This window comes from Temnothorax americanus, unplaced genomic scaffold (genome assembly GCF_048541705.1).
Source record: "Temnothorax americanus isolate GAGA-0224 unplaced genomic scaffold, ASM4854170v1 Scaffold8, whole genome shotgun sequence".
Lineage (NCBI taxonomy): Eukaryota > Metazoa > Arthropoda > Insecta > Hymenoptera > Formicidae > Temnothorax > Temnothorax americanus.
This window is the reverse complement of record NW_027509802.1, coordinates 5,910,466-5,927,710: the sequence shown is the minus strand read 5'-3', so window position 1 is coordinate 5,927,710 and position 17,245 is coordinate 5,910,466. Positions and strand designations below refer to the sequence as shown.

General features: G+C 32.4%; 2 protein-coding genes across 13 annotated transcripts in view; one reads left to right on the top strand and one right to left on the bottom strand.

The window, feature by feature from the left end:
• The window catches only part of Wdr62 (WD repeat domain 62), a 227,182-nt gene that overhangs the window by 60,569 nt on the left and 149,368 nt on the right, over window positions 1-17,245 (top strand). For all 12 annotated transcript variants that reach the window (XM_077424013.1, XM_077424021.1, XM_077424019.1 and 9 more), the window contains one exon: window positions 16,520-16,611. In XM_077424013.1, the coding sequence (XP_077280139.1) occupies window positions 16,520-16,611 (92 nt within the window). The remainder of the gene's footprint in view (window positions 1-16,519; window positions 16,612-17,245) is intronic.
• The window catches only part of LOC143907335 (uncharacterized), a 181,526-nt gene that overhangs the window by 16,403 nt on the left and 147,878 nt on the right, over window positions 1-17,245 (bottom strand). The gene's annotated exons all lie outside the window — the stretch shown is intronic.

Below are 17,245 nucleotides of genomic sequence, written 5' to 3'. Positions count from 1 at the left end.
AAAAGACCTTGTCGCACATTGTCTACCACGTTGCACATTGGTTGCATCATTGTAGTATCACTGGATTATATAATAGTATGTGTATTCTGCTGTTTTGCTACCGTTTATATCATGCTATATAAAAATAGATTTAGAAACATTGAAAAGCATGGAATAATTTTAACCAATGGTATATTAACTAATATATGTATATTGAGAATTAATGTATGTTATAATCTTATTATTTAAATCTAAAAAAAATAATGATATTACAAAGTTGCGCCAATTAAAATAAAATATATACACAGTACAATTTTTTTATTACGATGTTTTGAAACATTAAGTAAAAGTTATCAAAATTATTAATATTAAAATTATTAAAAATATTGTATCCAATAAAGTATAATATATAGTATACACATGTGTTATATTGCATTTATATTGTTGAGTAGGAAATTACAACTAACCTGTACGTTACATGTTGCATTGTTGGTGGGACCTCAATATGTGAGAGGCAAGGGGACTCACAGTAAAAAAGCAGCCCGATCCGTGAGAGGCGGTGTCAAGTTTCACTTCAACTCCATCTATCTCGGGGAATTTTTATGCTAGACGAAAACTAAGGTCATATTTGAATCCGGCGTAAAAAAATTTATAAGAAACGATATGTTTCACTTCGTTATATATATTTTATTCATTGGCATGGTCTCTTGAAGAGTTTCATGTACTTTCATGGATTATGAGAAATCATCATTTTCACCCTTTCATATCTCCGAAACCGTGCCTCTGTTTATTTAAAAATTTTTCTGGGATTAATGTCTCATTATAACAGTACTATTTAGCATAAAAAAAGTTTGAAATTTGAGGTCCAAAAAATGGGCGAAAAAAACAGGTATTTTTGCCCCATCACTTTTTTTCTAATTTTTTAGGGATGGCGACGATGAGTTTAATTTTTTAGTAATGGACGTATTTTTTTAAAACCGGTGCTATTTTTTTTAGTTTTTTATGGCAATGTGTTCAGAATGTTCAAAAACGTTGAAAAATCATTTTTTTTTTAAATGTTTGTATGTGTGTATATATTTCACTCGCTAAGGATCCTCTTCTAAAAAGGGCATGGCGTAGGTATTGTTGTCACTTTTCCGCGATGCCGATTGGTTCTCTTGCTGCGCTTACTTCATTTGCAGCTGTCATTGTATATTTTGACAATTGTGTGTATTAAGGGTCAATAGTGTCATAGTAATAGCATAATGTTAAAGCTAAATAGCGCGCGCGAAGCGCGCGTCTGTAGTGTCTAGTCCTCTTCTAAAAAGGGCATGTCATAGGTATTGTTGTCACTTTTCCGCGATGTCGATTGGTTCTCTTGCTGCGCTTACTTCATTTGCAGCTGTCATTGTATATTTTGACAGTTGTGCGTATCAAGGGTTAATAGTGTAATAGTATAATAGCATAATGTTAAAGCTAAATCTTCTAAAAAGGGCATGTCATAGGTATTGTTGTCACTTTTCCGCGATGTCGATTGGTTCTCTTGCTGCGCTTACTTCATTTGCAGCTGTCATTGTATATTTTGACAGTTGTGCGTATCAAGGGTTAATAGTGTAATAGTATAATAGCATAATGTTAAAGCTAAATAGCGCGCGCAAAGCGCGCGTCTGTAGTGTCTAGTGATCTAAAAAAAGGATGTGTGGTGAAAGCCAATTTTGTTTTAAATAATAAAATAAATAATATATATATATATATATATATATATATATAAATATAATAAAATATAAAATAAATATATATATATATATATATATATATAATAAAATATAAATATAAATAAATATAAATTAAAAACAAATGGTATCGCTCATAGGTCGATTAGTTTTAAATGAAATATGTTATATGTAGGATAAGTTGTAGTATAAATAATATCATTACGGATAATATCATTACGTTTTTTCGAGATTACAGTTATTTTAACGATTTAATTTGCTAATTTTAGTTTACTGATAATTATTTATTTAATATAATTATACATATATATATTTTGATATGTAAAATTAAATAGCATTTCACATGAATCTCACGATATAATAATTATGACTTGTCCATTGTCTCGTTATATTCATTCAGACAATTAATTTGTTGTCATTAAAATAGTATTACGACACCTCTGCGACACCTGCACACATTTTCATATCAATGAAATTTTAGGAAATATATCTGGATTATGGAGATTGCCATATTTGGCGTGTGCGTCTACGCACGCACGTCCAGCTTGTCACACTGCGCATGCGCATGGATTACATTGCACGCGTATAGGGCTGCGTTCGAAAACTTCACTCGGATGCACAGCATCATTCTGTCCTTGTTCAACTTTTAGTAAATAACAAAGATAGAATGATGCGGTGTGCACCCAAGTAAAGTTTTCGAACGCAGGGCAGAGCGACGTGTATCGTTTTATTTTTTTTTTTTTTTTTATTGTATCGGTCAAGGGGAATATTATATTTGATAATGATCAAAATATTATTATTTTATTAAAAAGACGATTGATTGCTTTTTGTGCATTTGGAAATATACAAGATAATTTTTAAATATGTTTAAATAACTAAAAAATAATGCATGGTCTCAATCTTGATCTCTCAGAAGCGGATGATAGAAAAATAATTTTAAAATTTATTTAAAATTTTTATTTGATTTGTCACTCGGTAACACCTTCTACTTGTACTCTTGATTTGAAATAGATCAAAAGAGAATAAGTCATTATATGCAAGAGTTTTACTGCAAAATAATAGTTTAAAAGGATGAAATTATTGTTTTATTGAAAGCGTGAGTTTTCCTTATTATTATGCATTTTATGCGGGGCATAATGGGCTATCCCACCAAATTGTTTATTAATGTTTAAAACTTTTTAAAATTGTAAATAATTGAAAATACGACCGTACATATGATACACAATTAAATTACAAGGAAAACACCGTAATCGATCAGGACTAGATCTTGATTACCTATATAATATTATTTTTGAGTGAATTTCATGTACACTTGTTCGTCTTGGCGAATTTATTCTATATATACAGGGTGTACAAAAAGTATGGAAACCCCTAAATATATCTCGGAAACTACGCATTTCAGAAAAAAATGTTATAGATAAAAGTTATAGAGTTTCAAGAGATCTATTTACTGATCAGTTTGATCTTAGGTGGCGTTGTTAAAGTCAAATCAGGGTCACTTTGAATTTTTTAAATTGGACCCTTATTTTTTATTGCATATTCTTATAGCCTTTGTTGAGATATTTTTAAAACATTATAATAAAGCTCTCTTTCGTTAAAAATTCACTGAGATATTTTGTAAACACTTATGTATATTGTTACATAATTTATATAATAATATATTTTATTTTTGGGCACTATATTGCAACAGCATATTCCTAAATCAAGTCAAAAAATCCTGTATCACTTTTCTCTCCGACAAACAATTATCGAGATATCGTAAGTTAAATATTGAAAAATTTACCAAATTTTTCTTAAGATAGTTGTCTTATTAGAGCATGTATTAGATAAAATGCTAGATCCCGGATATTATATTTCGGATAAAGTATTTTCTTCGCTGAATAATTTAACATGAAATAGTGACAGTTGACGTAGTTCTACGTCGTTGTGCGGCACAGTTGTTACTGTACTCGTTTATTTTTTTAGTTTTCGATGATTTTTTTTAGACAATGGTAAAGTAAATAAAACAATTTTTATTAATTCTATTTTATTGTTCAGTTTCTTCTACCCCTATTTCATATATAATTCTTTTAAATTTAGTTAATCAATTCTTGAGTTATAGAAATTTTGGTAAGTTTGGCTGTTTTTTTAAACAAAAATTGGTAACCCCTTTATTATTAGCAATTTTGCATTTTTTTTAATGCGATATTTCGACCTTTTAGAACATAAGAAACACATTGGTATCGAAAACTACTCAACCGGTTTAAAAAAAATTGTTATCGAAAAATTAACCCCACTACCGCCATTCCCGGAAAATTCTACCCCTGTTTCATATATAATTCTTTAAAATTTGGTCTATTAACGAATGAGTAGTTCACGGTCAGACAGACAGACAAACATATAGACAGACGTCAGGTTCTTATAATAATTCCATTTTAAGAAAATCGGTTTAAAAAAACCACCAAAATATATTGCAGGAACATTTAGCTCACATCGAGAGCTATCAAAAACACTATAATAAAGTATATTTTCTTTTAATACTTTTCGAGAAAAAGAAAACGTTACAAGAAAACGTTGCAGTTGTGCACCCGAAATTACCCCTCACTCTCCGGGAAAAACGTAGTTCTACGTCAAAAGAAAACGTTGCAAGAAAACGTTGCAGTCGTCCACCCGAAGTTACCCCTCACGGCTGTACTTCCGAAAACGTCCATGCTCAGATTTAGGTGAAACTTTGTGATTAGGTTCCTTTTAGATAAAAAACACATATACCAAAAGGATTTTTTGCGACTCCAAAGTTTAGCAACTTTTTTAACATTTTTAACTTACTGTCTCCGCACATACATTTTCCACGCGAAACAAACCAAAACAGCTCTCAAGTAATGTAAACAACTATAAAATCATACACAAAGTACAAATATATTAGTTTATATATTTTGCTGTATACTCTGCTTTACCGAAAAAAGTGGAGCCCCCAGGGGGGCGGAACCTACTGCCTCCACGCATACACTATCCACGCGAAACGAGGTGCCACATAGATTCGTGGCGCGCTTTACAAGCTCGTTTAAGTAGAGGTGGTATTAAACAAGATAAGTTAGTTGATCATTTGTGTGAATATTTGTGGCAATATACAATAAAAAGAAATAAAGAAGATCCATTTTATGTATTACTAGATGATATAAAATATGTGTATTCAGAAAATTAAAGAATATATAATGTTTCATAATATATATATAATTTTTTTATTTGTTTTGTATATAAACTAATATATTTGTACTTTATGTATGACTTTATGGTTGTTTACATTACTTGAGAGCTGTTTTGGTTTGTTTCGCGTGGAAAATGTATGTGCGGGGGCAGTAAGTTAAAAATGTTAAAAAAGTTGTTAAACTTTGGAGTCGCAAAAAATTCTTTTAGTATATGTGTTTTCTATCTAAAAGGAACCTATTCACAAAATTTCATCTAAATCTGAGCATGGACGTTTTCGAAAGTTTCGCCTTATAACATAAGTAAACGTTACATAAAAAAAGGATAAAGAATTTTACTTATACCCCAAGGGGCCTTAGGGCGTTTTGAAGGAACGTACCCAACCCTAACCTCTAATTCATCCACTACTTTATACTGTTTCCTCCTTTGGACCAAGGGTTTAACGTCTCTTCCGAAAGACGGAGCCCAGTTTTCTCCGCATCTTGCACGAAGAGACGCGGTTTTTTTCGGAAAAAAACTCTTCTATGATTCATGGCTCTAGTGGACTCGAACCTGGTTCCTCAGATTACGAGTCTGGCGCTCTACCACTAGACCACACCGCCGCCCTTAAGTAAACGTTACATATACTATAGATACATGCGCGCATATGCGCTTTACGGAACCCAGGGTATGATAGATTTGCGCTACGATATCGCAACTAAATAAATATACCAGACAATTTTTCACGTAAGTGTTTTTACTCAGGTTTTTATCTGGATTTGTGTGTTATGATAATTTTTCATTGATTGACGAAAGATGATGGACAGTGCATCGATTTAATATACAAAGTTGTGAGCTGCCACTCATTATCTTAACGATATGTCAAGAGGAAAATAGATAAAAAGCGGGTTTGATTACAAGGACGTCAGGTGCATCATCACTAAGAATATTTCAACCGGTTTTATATTCCGAACGTATTATTTATTAGTTATGTCAGTCGCAAGAGATTAACCAAAATGACAAATGGAAATTTGAATTTCAATGAACTAGATTTTGAGCCCGCGCTTCTCCACAAACTCACCCATTAATTAGGGGCACCAATAGAACCCCATAAAACCCAATTTTCAACTCCAAAGTAGCGATCCCCATAAAATTAGTAATCTTTTGGTACCAGTTTTATCAACAAAAAATTAAAAAAATTTTGGCACCGGTCTCAAGAAAATCTATCCATTAATAAAAAATTATCTATTAATGAAAAATTAAATTTATTCTTTAAAAATTAAAAAAATTTTAGCACTGGTTTCAAGAAAATCGGTCAATTAATACTTATTATTTCTCGAAATTTGAATAATTTCCAAACCGGTTTCTAAAAAATCGGTAACAAAAAATTATCCATAAAAAAAACTTTAGCAGTTAGCTTGATATCTCAAAGTTTGCGGAAATTGGAGCAATCACGTACATTTTTTTTAAACAGAAATCGGAAACTCTTTTACTATTAGCAATTTTTTTAATTCTATTACATTTTTTAGTTCTTTCTAATTTTACTTCATATATAATTCTTTAAGATTCAGTCAATTATTTCCCGAAAAATTGGAAAAATTTTGGAACCGATTTCCAAAAAATTGATAATGAAAAATTATATACTTTATGGCAATTCCCGGAAAGTTCTACCCCTACTTCATATATAATTCTTTAAAATTTGGTCCATTAACGAATGAATAGTTTGCGACAGACAGACAAACAGTCGGGTTTTATATTATAAGTATGTTTTTGGCACCAGTTTTAAGAAAATCAATACATTAATGAAAAATTTAATTTTTTTCTGAACCGCGGTAATTTCCCAAAACATCAGTAACGAAAAATTAACTACATCATGGCAATTTCCGGAAAATTCTACCCCTACATCATATACAATTCTTTGAGATACAGTCCATTAACGAATGAGTAGTTCGCGGACAGACAGACAAACAGTCAGATTTTATATTATAGTATGATAGAGTTATATATTATTTTTCCCGCGCGTTGCGCGGGTGTACCGGTGGAACGTGTTTCAAAATTTTTCAAATTTTTCGGGGATGGCGGTGATGTGTATAATTTTTCATAACCGATTTTTTGGAAACCGTAATCTCTGCAATCAAAATATTAATATCGTTAAATATTGATACTACATTCTTTAGTTTTTTCTACCCCTATTTTATGTAATTCTTTCAGATTCGGTTATTTCCCGAGAAATTTGAAAAATTTCTAAATCGGTTTCTAAAAAGATCGGTAACGAAAAATAATACACTTTATAGCACTTTTAACTAGAAAATTTTACCTTTACTTCATATACAATTCTTTGAGATTTGGTCAATTAATTTCCGAAAAATTGGAAAATCTTTTGATACCGATTTCCCCAAAGATCGGTAACAAAAAATTATACACTTTATGGCACTCCCTGAAAAATTCTACACCTACTTCATATACAATTCTTTAAGATTCGGTTATTTAATTCCCGAAAAATTAGAAAAATTTTGGTACCGGCTTCCAAAAAGATCGGTAACAAAAAATTATACACTTTATAGCACTCCCCGTAAAATTCTACCCCCGTTTCATGTACAATTCTTTGAGATTCGGTCAGTTATTTCCCGAAAAATTAGAAAAATTAAAAAAACCGGTTTTCAGAAAATCGTAACGAAAAATTACACATTTTATGGCACTCCCCGGGAAATTTTATCCCTACTGCATATACTTTTGGTAAAATTTCGGTCTACTAACGAATGAGTAGTTTGCGGTCAGACAGACAGATAGATGCGCCCTGTTTTACGTGTTTGCCACGTTTAAAATAGAATATTGCAATAATTAAAACTGCGAAAGTTACCACAGTACGTTCGTTTTAATTGTTTACAACAGTTATTGCAGGTTTGCAGTAAATATTTGAAGATTGTCCAGTAATGATACGATATTGTTTAGTTGTCGTTTATAATTTCGAAAACTTCGTAAGGGAAATCATTGAGCAAACTCTTTTTATGCTTGCTGCTTTATAATTGTTTAAAATTGAAATTTCTTTTTATTATGATATTTATTAGAAATTAGTGCAAGAAGATTATTGGAATGATCGTATCTGTAATCCGTTATACACCTGTGACACGTCCAAGATCTCTCTGTCACGTCGTATGGAGATTAGCGATCTTTACGTACGTAGCACATATGGACACAAATGCACATGCCATGAATTTCTGCGTATATTTACATTCTTGCGCATTTCGTAACGTCGTTTCGCGTAAGCTGCAAAGCACGCATGATGTCGAAAGAAAGACGTCACAACTTTTCTGTATATGTATTGTGTATCTTCATGCATTAACGAATTAACTCGGAAACATGGGCGTGCTAGATAAACAAAAAAGCAAGACTGACATGTGTTTATCCTCTAAAATTTATCTTTCATGCCTTTTATGTTTACAGTGGAAATAATAGGTGGTTAAAAATATTGACTCACGTATTAATTATCGTTGAATCAGCTCTTTCGTTCTTTTAAAAACTTAAATATTGATCAGAGTGGAGTAAAAATCATTTCTTAAGAGTATACAAATGTTTGTTTAGTGCCGCGTTGTGCATTTTATATAAGAGAAGGTGCGTCACAGGATAAAAGATAAAAGCAACTTTAAAACTTTACAATCATACTTGAATGGATTTTGGTCACTGGTCATCTTGCTTCGAGAGACGCTTAATATTTCGAAATGTGAGACATATTATGGCTATAATTAAGTATATCAAATTAATGCTGATCAATCGATATATGTATTATCACAGACCAATGTACATATTTTATATGGCATGTGATGTGTTGATGTGTATCTGATCGTTTCTGTCTACGTTGACTTTGATTTGTTATACCTCATGGATACATCATGAATACATGATCTCACAGATGTCCATATTGCTTCTTTTGACGCAAAGCTGCATAACATTGCAAGGAATCAACAGCGAATGCCTGGAGCGAAATGATGTAAACGCTATAATAAATCTTAAAACGCAATAACTCAATAACAATTTTTTTAATGTGTAATATAAGTGAAAAGAGCTGTAAAATATTAATGAATTATATTTTTGTTAATTTTTGTTGTGTTATATTGTATATATATGTATATTACTCCTGAGAACTACAATAATTTTCAATATTTTATTTACAGTTAATTTTAATTTTATCTCTAATTATTCTTTTTTTTTTGCTCCTCAGCCTTACGTATGCAATTCCCGTTAATGCTATTTAAATCTCAATGCTATTATCGTTTATGCCCTTTATACAATAATTCAAATTTTTCCAAATATTGCTTTCTCTGTCCCATGCATGTTTTATTTAATGCGATTTTCACTTACATCTCTTTTTATCTTTTTTTTTCTATCTTCTTTTACTCGCTCTTTATTTATTCGTTTTTGGCCTTGTTTTTATTATTTTTATTGTAATACTAGCTGGTTACCCGGGCTTTGCCCGGGCGTCGAGTGGTTGATTTAAAGGCGATTTAAAATCGGACCGCATAAATGTTTTCTTTGATTGAACATGTCGTAACCGGTCTTTTTCTATTCGAATTTTACACTATTGAGTCATTTCCGTTTTTCCGATATTTTACTTACCGATCAGCGACTTCATCCCTTGGTTTTCCCGGGCGTTTTTTCGGGAATTTCGAGATTGCTCGCTCGCGATGTACACAGAACCTCGATATTTTACTTTAAAAATGCCCTGGAAAATCGGTTATCGGTAAGGACGCCTGGGCGAAGCCCGGGTAGCTAGTATACATATAAAAAAAGAAAAACAACATCTTATATCAACAGCACCATTTTTCACTTTTGCATCAACTTTATCTCTCTTAGAAGATTATATATGAAACAAAATTTAAAAAAAATCGCTGATTGGTATCGAGGATTCGCAGTAGCCTATGTTTTGCGCAAGAATGTAAAGAATATCTGTGCAAAAGTTTGTCCAGATCGGTCGAATAGTTTCAGAGTGTATAAAGAACAGACATACAGACATACATACAGACATTCTATTTTATATAATATATAGATAGATAGATGAAAGCACATAGTCTATATACGGTGTCAGAAAATTACATTTTATTCATTAAAATTTTTTGCTAATAACTGTTTAACAAACAATGACCAACGGCTAAAACCTTATGAAGATCACTCAGAAGGGTGACCTTGACAACATATGTCAAGGTCATCGGAGGATGGTCCATATCTCTGCATAATTACCGAATCTATTATTTTCTATCATCTTTTAGGCAGAAGTTGGATTCTGTGATAAAAGATTGGCTTCTTGATCGTGAAGAATTCATTGATTCATTTCTTGACTTTGGTCGCATTTCGAAAGCGTTGTTTTTTCAAGTCACTACTGCATCATGTACATTGACAATTTATCTATTACAATATCGACTCTTATACTAACAAGAACGAAACAAAAAACATATTAATGTAAATTGGAATGTACAATAAACGTATAGACTATACAAAATAATTAGTTTATCACGTAATTTAGGAAAAAATTGATCTTTAATAACTGAATTTTGAGAAAATCTCATTCTTTTGACATTTACTTTTTAAAACTTGACAACAGCGTATAAGGTAAATGTCCCAGTGGCCGGATATTTAAGCATATATTGTCACAAATAATACAATTTATATATATATATATATATATATATATATATATATATATATAATATTAGAGACAGATCTTTAATATAAATAATTTATATTCATTCAAAAACTTAAGATTCTCTTAAACAGGGAATAGTTACTTGTGTAACAAGTGCGGGAAGTTGAAGTGCGGAAGGCGATCACCCGCACGAGTGTCCAATTTTTAACCCGCACGTGTTACACACACTATTTTATATTACAAGTGCGTTTGAAGTTTAAAGAAGGAAGTTTAAAGGAGGACTTGCGGGGGGCGAGGGGGGCGAAGCCTTCCCGAGTTGAGAGAAATGGGCACATACGGGGGGGTTTGGGGGGGCGAAGCTCCCCCGAGTCTGGGCGCAGGCGAGGAGGGGGGCGCGGGGGGAGGGGCTCCGCCTATGATAAAAGCAACGTTTATTACAGGAGCAAATAGATGAGAAATATATTTAGTATCAAAAGAAAGAAAGAAAGCTTTGTACGTTTTTTATAATTCATAAAAAGAAATTAGATTTATATATTTCTTTACTGTGAGTAAAAAAAATTTAAAAAAATTTGCAACAAGTTACTAAGAAAAAATAAAAAATGAGTGACAAAAACATCATACCAAAGACCGATAGCGACGACCAACTAACACCTTCAGAGATAGCACAAATTGAAAAATCAAAAATGAGTGACAAAAACATTAGAAACCGATAGCACAAATTGCAAAAAAACACGATAGAAAATCTCTTACCTTCAAAATCCAAAGAAAAATATACAAATACATATAACAAGTTTATACAGTGGACAATTACTAAAAAAGCAAAATCATTCTCGGAAGCTGTGCTATCTCTGGAGGTGTTATTTGGTCGTCGCTATCGGTTTCTGGTATGATATTTTTGTCACTCATTTTTGATTTTTTCTTAGTAACTTGTTGCTAATTCTTTTTTATTTTTTTCACTTTACTGTGTATGTTCACAACGACTTTACTATGTACGTTTCAGTTATTTGAAAAGGTTATGTCTGAGTATCGCTGTGGTAATTCGCGAGTGTTTCCGCGCGCCGCGAGATGTTGTTAAGAACATGTAAGAAATAAGATGACTCTAGTGGAAAAGATATACAGAATGATTGGAGAAAATAAAGAGGGTTTTGGCAATGAGTTGTGCAGGAATGAAATTTTTCACTGTATTCCCGCACTGAGTGACTGGCTTTCCACGCACGTGTAATATAATAGTTATTTGTGCAACAAGTGCGGTAGATTCCCATTGTCCCTATCTACTATTTAGCGAAACCACTGCCAAGGGAACGGGCTTGGAAAAATTAGCGGGGAAAGAAGACCCTGTTGAGCTTGACTCTAGTCTGGCACTGTAAGGAGACATGAGAGGTGTAGCATAAGTGGGAGATGGCAACATGCCGGTGAAATACCACTACTTTCATCGTTTCCTTACTTACTCAGTTAAACGGAGCGCGTGCCCCGAGGGTTTCGTGCCCCGGCGGTCACGGTGTTCTAGAGCCAAGCGTGTCAGAGCCTTCGGCTCGTACGTCAACTCCGCACCCGGGAATTTTCATCTTTACGCACAACTTGCATACTCTATTTTATGTTGCAAGTGCGTGGAAAGTGGTCTATCACGCACGGGCTACGCAATGGGCTACTTTCCATGCACGTGTTACATAAAAATTATTTCAACTCACATATATCAATTATTAATTAATTAAAACTAAAAAAATTATATTCGCTTGTTTTTCTCTCGGAAGGCAATAGCAAATGGCATTCCACCGAGAGTATTCTTGCCATGAATACTTCTCTAAAAAGAATATAGCCGTTCGGAATCGGCGTTAAACTGTAGGTTCCATATATATCCCATATATATCCAATGTGTATAATCTACGTGCGCAACACATGTATATGAAGAGAAGTCACCACACTCGGACACGAGTAATAGGACTGAAGACTTTCTAGACATACCATGTAGAATTTTTCTAATTTTAGCGATAAAAAATAATTTAAAATACAAATTTTGTGTTTTATAGATTAGTAATGAACTCAAGAGAGCTTTTGTATCTTATTTTATAAGTATTTCTTTAAAATTAGCCAGTAATTTATTTAAAAATAAATAGCAAACTAAAACTAAGAGTAGTGGTACTTACACTCAGAAACCATTCTGTAATTTAATAACAATTATTTTATTGTCTTAAAATTTGTAGAATTGCAGATGATCATTTGACTAGAGAAATGTTATCATACATCTTAGATTTCAGTGGTGACTTTTTGACATGGCTGCAAGAGCTCATAGTAAATGACACTTTATTTGGCATTATGTCAAATTGAAATAAACATAGGGTAACTCCGGTATTTATACCGCGCGGGGTTTTACGCCACAGATATCAGAAAAAATAGAAGGAATGAAGGTACGTCGCTCGCAATTATTCTGTTATGTGCCTTTATGTCATATTGGTATTGTGTTGTAATTTCAGTTCTTTACTGTTAATATTTACGAAACCGTCGAGAGTTGTATCGATTTCTCACCGTAGTAAGTAGCGCGATCATATATTATGACCTACGTAAAATGATTACTGTAGGGAATGTAAAAGGTTTAATGGTTATTTCATGATACATATATATATATATATATATATATATATATATATAAAAGTGTAGAGGGATAGTAAATAAAGAAATACAGCAAAATACAAGTGCATAGCTCTTGTATTTTTTGTTTAACTTAATATCTTGTAGGGGCGCAGTGTGGTCTAGTGGGAAAGCGCCAGACTCATAACCCCGAGGTACCGGGTTCGAGTCCACCTGAACACGGGAATTTTTTCCACCAGTATATTTTAGACTGCGCCCCGCCGCACGAGTGGGGCTCGTGCGCAGAAACGGTGCCATCATAAGCAATTAATTAAGACCCCCAAAAGCTTAGGACTAAAGTACCTAAAGACACTAGGATTTTGGAAAAGTGCTAGAGTGACAGACTTGATAAACCTGGTACTAGGCTAAGGGCTGGCCCCAAAACACCTAGCAAAGAAAGAGCGGGAGGTACAAAGGATCTTAGGATCTAGGTGCCATTGGGGGCTCAAGTAGAACCCCCCGCTTACTACTACTACTACTACTAATATCTTGTATATCCCTCCTGTTTAGGATATACAGCAAGTTCGCATGCGGGATTTATGCCATAGCACAGACACTTTGTAAAACTCGAAATCTCTTATGTGTTCTTTTTCCTTCTTTTTTTGGATCATATAACAATATAATCTTTAATGCATCTATTGCTCTTCTATTTTTTTTTTTAAATTTTTTAGTTTTATAATTTGTTTATCATTCTTACATCTTAATAAATTTCTTACACACATTTTATAACTTAATTATTATGACATTTTATTGCCTTATTTATAAACATTATTTGTAATTTTTTATAAGGCGTATATTTCACTCATGAATGTCATATAACCCTCCCCTTGGGGATATATGACAAAAATGCAAGGTTTCTAAGTTTTTTTTATTAAATACAAAGAATGAATATTTCATATTTCCATTTTTTTTATGGTAGTAGACAGTATAAAGTTTTTATTGGTATAATTCAATTTATTTGCCTTAAACATAGTAAATAGTACTCGATAAATTAAGTTTCCCTTAGCTGCGGCGTATATACCGGAGTTACCCTACATATATGATAGACAGAAAGACTTGTCTTGCAGTAATTATAATGTAGGCTAGGCAACCTCAAAAAAAGAAAATAAGAGTTATTAACAAAAATTATTACAGAACACGCCACATCGCCATTTATTCGTGACCCGGATTACTTTCTCTCCAGCCTAATATTTTTTATACTATTCTTCTTTTTCTTTTATTCACCCGTACCTCATCATACTACACGCCATTGTTTTTTCTTTTTAATTTTGTTAATTAATTTAATATGCATATAGTGATAAATTGTCCCCATTCCTCTTTTAAAACATGTTTGATTCTGTAAAATTAATGTCAATCTTTCTAACTTCATTTTTACTCTTTCTGCTAATAACGACACACACACACGCACGCACGCACGCACGCACGCACGCACGCACGCACGCACGCACGCACGCACGCACGCACGCACGCACGCACACTGTTCATTTCACGAGCATTGTATAATGTATTTACACGCAACCGTTCGTACACTTGTCCTTTACGAATGTCTAAGGTCGACAAATAATGAATATTGTCGGCGTGTTTGTTGATAGTTTTTAATTCTCTGTATCAGTTCATCCACGAACGCCCGTGAATGGCCATCTGTTAGAATTACATATCGAATATCACTGTTTTGTTCAGCTTTAAAACGATAAATTGTTGCCACACAGTGTCTGGTTTTGTATTGTCTGAAAAATGGTTAATTTTTATACAAATTCTGAATTGACAGATATTCATTTCATGCATAGCAGAGCAAATGGCAATGCTATAGAAGCAGCACGTTTGTATCATGCAGCTTATCCGAATCGTCGACAGTCAAGCAAGAAACTGTTCAAAAAGCAAAAACCAAATTGTATGTTGAAATGAATGGAGAGCATATCGACCATCTGCTGTACATTAAAGTTATTTTGTGTTTATTACAACAGAAAATGCTTTATAATTTGGAAATAAATAAATGGTTTTTGGAGTAATGCAATAAACATTAAGGCTTTAGTTAGCTTTATTAAGGCGTTTTAGTTTTCATGAGTACTACATACTCCTAAAATTTAGTACCCTACCTTTTTTTCTCTCCACCAACTACACAATTAGACAAGGAAAGCATCCTAGTAAGCATATCTCTATCCTTTAGGGTGCCATTACATGGAGCGCGGAAACGCGGAAACGCGGAAGCGCGGAAGACAAAATTTACTAGATTTCCGTCGATCCGTTCCGTCTGTTTTGAATGCCTTAATATTACATGGAGCATATTTTGAGCGGAAAAGCGGAACGGAGAATTATAAAATATTAATTTTTAACGGTATTTATTGATTAAAATGTTTGTATTCAATAGATAAGCTAAAAAGATAAGCATATTAATAAAAATTGCAATGAATTAAGTGAACACAATTTTAAGAAATGAATACAAATGTCTATTTGTCACTATACTGTTCTCTGTTCCGCGCTTCCGCGTTTCCGCGTTTCCGCGTTTCCGCGCTCCATGTAATGGCACCCTTAGACTTTATATCTTACTTAGAGCTTTCCAATGGCAATGTTCAATCTATTATATATGCTAGGGTCGCTCGCCGCTCACACACACACACACACGTTGCGTGACTCCACCTCTCTCTATCAGATACTCACTGTCGCTAAGAGATCTTATATAACAACTAAACCATGTCTTTACATGTCTATCGAGTCCGACCTGCCGCTTCTCATGCATTCTTATTCGCTCAGACGTTTTAATTAATTACTCGATAACTATTGCAAATTTTGTAAAATAGTACATGACTTTTCTTTTCAGTTTGACCTAATATCATCACCTTTCGATTAGTCAGTTACTTGTTAGACACCTATACATACATGGTTCAAAATAGTCAGCACATAATTACAAGATGCTTCTATTCTATTTTATTTTATTTTATTAATGTTTTTTAATAAGTTTTTGTATTTATTTATACTAATTCCTACTTTATTTAAAAATTTTGAAATTATAAATTATAACTTTTAAAATTTATGGAAAAGCTAAGATTATTTTGTAAAACATTTTGCAAAATAGGAAAGAGAATTGCTTGTATTTTTTTATATATTTTTTTATTTTATTTACAAATACAATAGAATTACAGCGTTTTTCGATTTATGAGAATCGTTTACAACGAAATTTTGTTATTATTTTTAAGATATCTAAAAATAGAATTTTCATATAAAATTGTACACGTTTAAAATTCGTTTTGAAATAAAATTCACATTCATAGAAATTGGATTGCGAAACTATGTTAGCTAGATTGTTCATTAGTTTTATTATATAATAGATATGTTAAGAATTTTACCAACGATTATAGAGAGTGCGAATGTCAGTGTAACAATAAACTTTTTTGTTATATTTTAGATCAAGCTAGAACGAGTACTGGGTGTAACTGTTTCCAGCAATGCAGCTCTCGATTGTGATAAGACTAGTGAATTGGTCGCTTATCCGGCTGGGTAAGTTTGACTTTTTTCTGATTAATTTTTTTAAGTTGATATATAGTAATAAATACAATTTTCTTTTTAATGAAAAGTGATAGATACAAATATTACTGAAGAAATAAATGAAGTTAAAAGAATATAATGAGATATCTTACAAATTGTTTCCTGAAACAATGAAAAGCTTGCCACAGACCTGGAAAAGTCAAAGAAATATAAAAGAGGAATTTTGATTTTTGCTCACAACTCATATAATTGATGCTTTTATTCTAACATTCTAAAGAGTACTTATAATTTTTTAAATATTATATCTATAACATTTATGATCAAATGCGTTCAAACTCGTCATTGCAAAACTCGTACACTTTACAAGTAATTTTTTACATATTACAAGGAGACACCTTTGAGGAGCTCTTGCGTCTATTTCTTCTTTTGTCTTCCCTTCTACCAACGTCTTGAGACTTACACAGTATATTCGACTCGCAGCACACGCTTCAAATGTCTTTCTTTTATATTAAGTAATTATCTCTCAATAGTACGAATAAATATAAAATTTTACGTAAAACGGATTGCAAAAATGTGAAAAATAAATTTTTTTTTATATTTTATAAAAATAAGTGAATTTTTATTGATACAAATTTTAATCTATAGA